The 10,053-nt window shown below is 28.5% G+C and overlaps 1 protein-coding gene across 1 annotated transcript; it reads right to left on the bottom strand.

The window, feature by feature from the left end:
• Positions 1 to 5,920: 5,920 nt before the first annotated feature.
• Positions 5,921 to 7,801, bottom strand: LOC133703928 (vascular-related unknown protein 4). Its single transcript, XM_062128676.1, has 3 exons — positions 7,139 to 7,801; positions 6,876 to 6,947; positions 5,921 to 6,741 (listed from the first exon to the last, which is right to left on the bottom strand). Exons 1-3 carry the CDS (start codon positions 7,517 to 7,519, stop codon positions 6,604 to 6,606), a joined length of 591 nt encoding a protein of 196 aa, XP_061984660.1. The 5' UTR covers positions 7,520 to 7,801; the 3' UTR covers positions 5,921 to 6,603.
• Between the last annotated feature and the right edge of the window lie 2,252 nt (positions 7,802 to 10,053).

Genomic DNA, 10,053 nt, shown 5'->3' on the forward strand with positions numbered 1-10,053 from the left:
TTCTTTCGTGATAATAAATGTTCTTCCTTATTTTTATGTTTTAGAGTTTTTTTTTTTTTTGCTTTGTTTTTTTATGGTGTTATTTTTACTCAATGGATTATTGTTCCCACTCCATATTTATTACAAATTATGTTGATAAACTATGTAACCTCTTATTTTTATTATAACTATGGAGTATATTTTATATATAATCAAAATATTATTAGAATGTTGTTTTCTAACTATTAAAATAAAAAATGAAGTAAATAAAATTTGAAGTTCTTAAAATGTTAATTATTTTATTAAAAAATTTTAAATAAATATTTTAATAGTGGATAATATCTAAAAGGAAAAATGTACTATAACCAAATAATTTTTTTAAGAAATTAAATTTGTTGAAAGATGATATTGAAAAAGATTAAAATTTAATTATTGTAAATACAAAAAAAAGGAAGTACTTAAATAAAGCTAACCTTTTTTTTTTAATTAAAAGGAGGATGTTTTAACAAAAACTAAAAGAGATGATGCTTTCACTATGCATCATCTCATAAAACACTGTTTATTTTAATAATTGTTTTTAATTTGTGTTTTTTTAATCATTTAAAAATTAATTTATTAGAAATTGAGTTTCATGATTTGTTCTTATAACTCGTGTTATGGGTTTATCAGAGTAATCCGGTTGATTCGAGTTTTTTTTTAATATCATTCTTCAACATTAGATTGATAAGGAACCAGGCTTCGTGAATTTTTTTTGTTTATTTTCTATTAAGTTATCATTGTCTCATGACTTGTATCACGAGTGTTTACAAGTTAACCTAGATTGATCCATGTCGTTTTATTGTGTCCTTTTTTAGATTGACTTTTTCTTTCATGATTTTTTTCTTTGACAGCGGGTTGATTGAGAATTATACTTCATAATTTATTTTGATTTTCTTTATATGGGGTTATCTCAGTCTCATTATTCGAGTTGCGGGTTTAGCAGGATAACCCAGGTTGACCTGACTTATTTTCTCAGTTTGATTTCTATGAGGTTATCCGGTCTCTTTACCCAGATCATGTGTTTGGCGGGTTAATCCAGGTCGGGTTTTTTTATTGATTTTTTTCAATTTTATTTTTTAAAATTAGTTTAATTGGGAATTAAGTTTTATAATTTGTTTTAATTTATTTTTATGGGGTTATCATGGTCTCATAACTCAAGTCATGAATTTGATTGGTTAATTTTAATAATTTTTTTAATTGATTTTTTTTTCAATTTCATTCTTCAATATTGGGTTGATTGAGAATTAGATTTCATAATTTTTTTTGACATATTTTATATGGGGTTATCATGATCTCATGATTCAAGTTGTGCATTTAACAAGTTAACTCAAGTTGACCCGGGCTAATCAATATGTTGTTATTTCAATATTAAAAAAAAGATAATTTTTTGAATTTTCTTGGATCAAATTATATTTTTATTGATGATCTAGGTTATTTTTGAACCCGTTAAGATGATCAGATAACTTCAAGCTAACCCTTACATCAATATATAACACATGTCAATAATCTAGTTAAGTACTGAAAGCATTTCATATGGGAAACTCTGGATAAACAAATCCCACAGCTATCCTCTTGAACAACAGCAAAGCAACCTGAAGGAATAGATGTAAAGTGATGAATGATAGAGGTCATGAAAAAGCATGATGAGCAAGTCTAAAAACATGAACCATTTAACATTGCCAAGATTTCTGAATCAATTGACAGACGAGATTGGCATTGACAGACTCACTGTAAGTAACTGTTATCGGGAATAAGTAGAACTACAGTCTTTGAATCTGACTCAAGAACATCTGTATAACCTTTATCCCAAGCCATGGATAAAGGTTATAGCCCACAATTCTGTCCGAAGAGAGAACTATGCAGCTTGAGTTATGTAAATTAGGAAAGAAAGGAAAATCAGGAAGAGATTGAATGAAAAGAGTTTGGAAAATACTCTAAAAGCCGTAGATAATCTTCAACAGAAGAAAAAGAGAACAATCTCTTTATTATATTTTCAGAATATCAAAGCTTACTGAAAAACAAGCTAGACAACTTACCTAAACTTTGATTCTTAAAAAAAAATTCTTATAAATAATTATAGAGTTAATATAAAATTCAATTGACATTAGATTTTTTTTAAAAAATAATAATTAAAGAACAAACACCAATATTGTCGTCAAAACCGTGAAGACAAGCACCAGTAAAATCTCGGAAAACTCCATCTGCAATAGCTATATTAAGGACCCTCTCATCGTCCCCATAAGTATTAATCTCCATCCACTCAAACTTGAGAGGAATCCCACCAATCAACCACTCCTCTACCTTGAATCTGACCCTAAAATTGAATCTCAACACCTTTTTTAATCTTTTACAAAAGATTATGAATTACAACACAGCTATAATAAAATTTTAGGGAAATGACATAGTTTAAAGAAAACATCTATTCTAAATCGTGTTTTTAATATAAACCAAGATTCATAATCATAGTTTTAATACAATCAATCATATCAGAAAATTAACAAATACAAACAGAAATACTAACAAAATATTTTGTTAAATCAGTTTTTTTCTTTTCTCATATCCTTTGTATTTCTCTTTGGCTATTGGCTTTATGGCCTTCTCAATATACTCTCGATGATTATAAAAAAAAAAAACAGTGAATTTTACCGACAAAAATATTTTCTCAGTATATATCAAGGAAATTACAGTGAAAAAAGAATGAACTAAAACAAAGCCAAAAAGTATGATGACGTGTCATTTATATCGACGATATTAATATCATCGGTAAAATCCGTCTGTGAATTCGTTCATAAACTGTTTACTTCTCCTTGACACTATTCATCATGTCAATTACAAAGGGTATCACCGACGGATTAATTTCGTCGGTATTTTCCAAAGAGCTCTAGAACTGTTCACTTCTCAATTGTACTGTTAATTACTATTTTTTAAAGATAAAATCACCGATGGATTGAAAATTCATCGGTGATGTTTGAGGGGTTTCTGAAAATTTTCAATTAAATTTAAATTAAATATTACAGACATAATCACTGATAGATTGAAAAGAATTTGGTGATATTTAAGGGGTTTTCTAAAAATTCTTGATTAAATTGAATATTACAAACGGAATCACCGATGAAATGATTAAAAATATTAATATTTAATTATTCGTTGGTAAACCCGTCGATAAAATGCCTTAATTAAAAAACTAAAATCTCTCATTTCACAACAGACATGCCTCATTTCTTCTTCTTCTCTCTTTCTTTTATGTAAAAAACACCAACATCCCTTTTTTTAGTTCTCTTCTCTTCTCTCCTCCACTTTTTCACGCTTAAGTATGTCTTTTTTCTCTTTTTTTCTTTTTTCTTCTTAGTTTTTTTAATTAACATACTTTATGAATTTTGTTTTCTCTTCTCAGCTTCACTTGCAACTACATTAATGTAAGATTTTTTTTGTGTCTTTTTTGCATTATATTTGTTTTTTTATTTTATTTTTAATTTTTTTGTTCTTAATAATTGTATGAATGCTGTTGTAGGATTTTGTTTTCATATGAGATCATTTTTTTTTCAATTTTAATTTCAATTAAATTATTTTATTTGTTGCTAGATTATGGGTTCTGAAATAAGTTTTTTAGATTTGGTGGAAATTGTTTTTAGTTGATTTATTTATTTGTTGTTGTTGTTTATTTTTTTTGTGTTCTTTATTTATTGCAAATTTGTTTGAGTTGATTTTTTTCCCAAGCAACTCAGTTCCTAAGTATTATAGAGTGTTTATTTATATTAATTTAATTATTTTCTAGTTATGTTAAAATGATTTTTTTAAAAAACATATTTTTAAATAATCATCAATGAAATTGTATATGTTATTTATGTCGGTTATGACAAGCTTCCCGAGGAAAATAGTGACAGAATAAAGCAGGTAAAAAAAATTTGGCATGTTTTTCTCGTTAGTAAATCCATCGGTGATAAATATTTTTTTATTACCGACAGACTCACAAACAAACCAAAAATTATTAATAAGAATTTTATCGACGAACCATTTCTATCCGTAATCCAATTGATAAATTCATTACTAATAAAATGATAATATAAATATTAACAGAAATTCCATCGATAAATATAAAAAAAATTATAGTAGTGCACAGTTCAAAATCATTGTTTTAATGTATGGCTTTCTATTATTGTGACTAAGGGTATGAGAGACAAGTACTCCTGCAAGTTTTCAAGGGAGCAGAACATATATAACATCTCATATTTCCATGTGTCCTCATTTGTTTTTCTATACTCGAATTTAAATTTTTTTATTATATAAAAAAGAATTATGCATGTGCATGGATTTCATAATTGTGAAACAAACAAGAGTTATCATACTTCAAAAATATATAAAAACAACAATATCAATGATAAATATATAAAAACTATGAATAATATTAATAAATCACTGCTGCACTTGCTCAAATGAGAATGTTTTAAGCTTGCAATGCGTATAAAACCCACAACCACGTACCTCATGTTTATCTGGAAAAAGACAATAGAGTAATTGAATTCGAATTACTACACACGTAATAAAAAAAAATCAAAAACAAATGTTGATGTCAAGTCTAAATCACCTAATGAATCTAAAAAGATTAATGATAAAAGAGAAAGAGTCATAAATAAATAAAAATAATAAATAAATATTTAAAAGAATCAAAATTCAAGCTCAAATTAATATCAGATTTAATTTTAAAAAAATTAAAACCTTAAAACAAAACTAGGCTCTACCTAACATAGTAAATGTGCCTAGACCAAAGGTGTGTGTCATGCATATTGCCAAAAATATTAATAATGTCAACATAACCAAAGTTTGAAACTAGAGATCGAATCACATGCAAAGGATAAATCTTTATAATTAACACTCCTAAATTTAGGAGTTTGGTGGTCATATGTCCTTTAATGATGCTAAATTAAACAAATCGTTTTAATTTCAAAGTGAAAAAACATTATTATTATTATTAGCAGTTGTTTATAAATGCTAATAATAATAATTAATAATTAATTTTATTAGTGATTTTTAATAAAATTATAAAATTTACTATTTCTTCAATACTCTTTGTTTGGTGATATATCTTTAAATCTTTTACCAAATTCTAATAAAAGACTGATGAATGTGAATGGGAAGGAGATTTTTTATAATAATGACGTGTCGGGATCGTCGGCACACACATATATATGGTGCTATAATTGTTCCAATTTGGCTGCATTGCCACACTTTTTAAATTATTGTTTTTTAATGGATTATATTCAATTTCATCCTCACAATAATGGAGGAATCAAACTAAAATTGTTCCTCTCTATATATTGGAGATTAATTCAAGTCGGATAAAAGTACAAGTCTCACTTCCAAAGCAAGAGGGAAAAACCTTAGAAATAAATAATCTTTTTTTTTCATCCTTAATTCTGAAACAAAATTAATATATATATTATTGGTGTGAGATTTTTCCTTGGGGTGCACGCTTCAACTGCAAGTGAGTATTTATTTTATTTTTTTGGAAAGAGGATAAATCATAGAATTAATTAATTAATACAAGAAGAAATCCTCTTCTTCTTCTTCCCTGAAAAATCCCTCAAATTTTATATTTTGGTCTTCTAGAACAACTTAATTAGCTATTGAGATGTTTAGGTGAATGATTAATTAGGGCAACTTGATCAGGAGTATAATTGTTAGGTTGTTTGGTGGACTAACTCATCCAAACCATAAGGAAGGTTCCATTGCAGGCCTGAATTATCTTAGCAAATTGAAGATAAAAAAAACTTTTTTTTAAAAAAAATCTCATTATACATCCAAGATTAAGATACTTAATTATTCATTTTTAATTAACTTTAACATTAATATTTGAAAAAAAGCCTACCAGATTAATCACATAAAACCCACACAACACACAACATTAAAATATAATAAATTGAAAAGAAAAACTTAATCTCAATGCTCGAAAACATTATACATCCAAGATTAAGATACCTAATTATTCATTTTTAATGAACTTTAACATTTTAGACGCAAAATTATGGTGAAATTATTTGAATGAGCTGAAAAATAAGTAGGTAATACATGATTTATTTCCCGTTAATACAACTCTATGATGTGCTAAGCAGTACAATTCGAAGAGAATAGAAAGAAACATTGTTCATTGTAAAACCTTGTTTATGCCAATTGCTTAATACTCCATCATGATGGCATATAGGTGGGAAACTTTACCTAAAAATTGCAGCACTTCCGTCAACTTTTGTTCGACATCACCTCTAATCCAAAAAAAAAAAAAAAAATGCTTCCTCCTCCTCTATATCTCTAGGTTTAAATTGCGTTTTCGCATAATCCCTTTGTGTTTAGTGCACAAAAGAATGATGAGAAGCAATTTTGCATGAAATTAATACTATTTTATATATATATATATATGCCACACAGATGATGGTGGATCTTAACCCCATCATATGCAACCAAACATACTTTTCGTTCATTCAATCCCATGGCCACAGGGTTCCAGCTAGGGTGGAGAGAGAGAGAGAGAGAGAGAGAGAGAGAGAGAGAGAGAGAGAGAGAGAGAGAGAGAGCTGCTGAGGAAATGTGGATTTAACCAAGATAATTTACTACCATAGACAAAGGAACCAAGCAAAGACCCCTTTTCTTCAGTTCCGTGCTGTCACTTTCCCTCAAAATGAAACCCAAATCACTTCTCATGTCTATCTGGCTGGAAGCACTTCCTTTGTCCTATATTACAACAAAATCCACAAGATCCTGCTGTTAGACAGGATGACATGAAACCCACCAAAAAGACAATCATAGAATGATAAAATTACTATCATGCATGAAAAATAAATTAAAACCTCAGAAATGGTTATTACCTGTGAAATTTCCATTTTATCTTTCTGTTTTGTGTTCCTTTTGTATTGGCTTATCATCGTATCATCATTTACCTAGAAGAAAGGAAGAAGATGGTTGGCTTAAGAACATGCATGGAAAGTATAAGATAATTGACATATACAAAGATATAATCTGAAGAAACTAACAAAATCGCAGAATATAGCTGACTATAGATTGATAATTAAGGCAGGAAAACGGACCAAAAGAAACGAAAAGGGAAGAAGAAGGGATTAATATTTCTAACCTTAGGACTATTAACAGGAGAGCTAGCAGTATCCTCCAAAGCATCATCAAGCAAAGCTCCTTTGGTTCTTCTTTTCTTGAGACTTAAATTGTATTTGAAACTTTTGTTATTAATAGGTAACCCAACAACTTTTTCCCCGTGATGATCACCAGCAGACTTCATCACAGCCAAAGAGGCAGCATCAGAGACCATCGAAGAACTTCCATCATGATCAAATGAGAAAGAACTATGCTCATTGAAATCATGATCACGGTCCTCTCTATTGTTTTGAGCAAAGAAATCCTCGAAGTACGTAGTCCAACCACTCTCTTCAAAACTGTCATCAGTTGTCTTCTCATTAGAAGAAGAAGACAATGGTTTGCAGCTCATTGAGTTTTCCATTTCTATAAATGAAGTGTCTTGGCTTGTTCTTGGGAGAGACTATATGGTATGTATGTGTATATATAGCTGAATAGAAGCAATTGGAAAAAAAAATCGATGAGGATTACTGGTTATGTACTTGGAATCTTGGTATATCAGTCGGCCAAAGGGTGTTGGAGAAGTTAAATTTCAGAGGGTTTGACATTAATTCGGCTGCAAATCATTAGATATATAGTAGATATGCAACATAAGAAGAGACTACATATGCCACTTCTTCTTCTTCTTTTTTTAATGGCGGGCTTATATTTCAGCCAAGTGCAATATTGAACAAGTCAGTACTTAACTATTAGTAGAGAGTTAGACTTAGTCATTTTGTTTGTATCAGGAGAAATTGTTCATTCGTTAAAAAAAAAAAATAGCTTTGAAATTTTGGATTGAGAATTTCATTGATGCTTACCACGTGTCACGTATAATTTGAAAATTTCCTTGTATTTATACAAGTGGATCGTAATATCGTTATTGATTAATGCTGTAGCTTTATTTGAGAATTTCTGAATTTAAGATTGAGAAGGAAAATCAATAGTTTTGGTTGAATTATAATTTTGTCACCTAGCTAGCATTCGGTGTCCTGTGTTTCCATGTCTTTTTTGTTTTAAAAAATAGAAATTTACATTAATATTGTTTTTTATATCCTTGCTTTTATCTCTCAAATTAAACATATTTATATTTTTTTTATATTTGTATAATCAATCATGTGATATTAACTAAATACAATTTAATCTACTATGTGATATTAATCAAACGTGATCGGGATTAATTGCTATAGTTGGTCTTTGTGATTTAATTGGGTCGATTCATATACGGACATATCATATTTGTTTGTTTGTGAGTAAATCAATTTTTCTTTTATGAAAATGATAATGTAGAAAGGTACGAAAAGGCTACAAATAGATTAGACTAGATAGTTAGCACGCATTGCGGGTTGGATTAATTTTTTTAAAAGAAAAATTGAATTATTGGCAATATTTTTCTAGTAAAAAAAAGAATCTAAATTGTGTAGAGGTTGACTCGATATGACTTAATCAACTTGATGGGTCCAAAAGCAAGTCAGACGACCAATAAAAACATAAGTAGTTTATCTCACAAAAAATCAAGATAATATCTTTTTTAAAAAAATAATATTGAAACGACAACATATTAGATTGATTCGGGTTAACCTGTCAAATCTGCGACCTGGATCATAAGACCATGATAAAGCAAATCAAAACAAATTATGAAGCTCAATTCCTAATTAATTTAATGATGAAGAATGAAATTGAAAAAAAATTATTAAAAAATAGCAAAAAAATTGACCTGAGTAACTTTCCAAACTCATAACTGAGGTTATGAGATCAAGATAGCTTCAAAGAAAGTAAATAAAAAAATGACATAAGTCAATCCGGATTAACTTGTCAAACTCGTGACTAAGGTCATGAGACTGTAACTACCCTATAGAAAGTAAATAAAAAAAATTATAAAGCTTAATTTTTAATAAACTCATTGTTGAGGTTGAAATAAAAAAAAAATTCAATTTAAAAACATGATTAAATAAAATGACCTAAGTCTACCTAAGTTAACCCGTAAAACACGTAACCCGGGTCATAAAACTAGGATAATATCATAAAAAGCATACCAAAATAAATCATGAAGCATAATTCATAATCAACTCCATGCTAAATGATGAAATTGAAAAAATATCAATTAAAAAAAAACAAAAAACTCGAGTCAACTAGGTTGATTAATTAACCCGCCAAACCTACAACCCGAATCATGAAATTGAAATAACCTCATAGAAAGCAAACCAAAATAAATCATGAGGTATAATTCTCAATCAATTGAATGTTGAAGAATGAAATTAAAAAAAATTATCAATTAAAAAAAGATAAAAAAAAAAAACTCTAGTCAATGGAGCTAACCCGCTAAACTAGTGATACGAGTTATGAGACTAGATTAACTATATATAAAGCAAATCACAATAAATTATGAATCTCAATATCAAATAAATTAAATCTTAAAATATAAAATTAGAAAGAAAAATATAGATTAAAACAAATAAAAAGTAAAGAAATTAAAATAAAATAAAAACACTATTGAACCACAACCTCTTTTTAGTTATGGAATCAACAGATGAGCCAATTGTCATGCATCTCATTTGGTTAATTAATTAAGTGTGGTAGTGTGTCCAAAACTAATTAATATTCTTACCTATCATTTAGCCTAAAGGTTCAAAGTGAAGGTAAAGTGGTGTGGTTTTTCTTGCTTATATACCCATGCAATATATGTTGTGTTCAAGCTATAAGGAATATCATGTGATTGTGGCTTGATTTTGATGATATATCGCCAGAAAGAAAGAGATAAAGAAAGAAAGATTGAAGTTCTTAATTTTGAACTTGTTGCAATTTCAAATTAGATCGGAACTCGATCAACTCCTTCTCTTCAAGTCATTCGTTGAAATGCAACGTTCATAGGCACCCATCATCGGGTGGATGGAATGATGTGTCCAAACTATAGACTTG

This window comes from Populus nigra, chromosome 9, assembly GCF_951802175.1.
Source record: "Populus nigra chromosome 9, ddPopNigr1.1, whole genome shotgun sequence".
In the NCBI taxonomy this organism is placed as follows: Eukaryota; Viridiplantae; Streptophyta; class Magnoliopsida; order Malpighiales; family Salicaceae; genus Populus; species Populus nigra.

Coding starts and splice junctions, on each gene's coding strand:
- LOC133703928 (XM_062128676.1), bottom strand. CDS start 7,519: ATGGAAAACTCAATGAGCTGCAAACCATTGTCTTCTTCTTCTAATGAG. Junction 6,948..7,138: donor CTCCTGTTAATAGTCCTAAG/GTTAGAAATATT, acceptor CCTTTCTTCTAG/GTAAATGATGATACGATGAT. Junction 6,742..6,875: donor ATAAAATGGAAATTTCACAG/GTAATAACCATT, acceptor GTTGTAATATAG/GACAAAGGAAGTGCTTCCAG.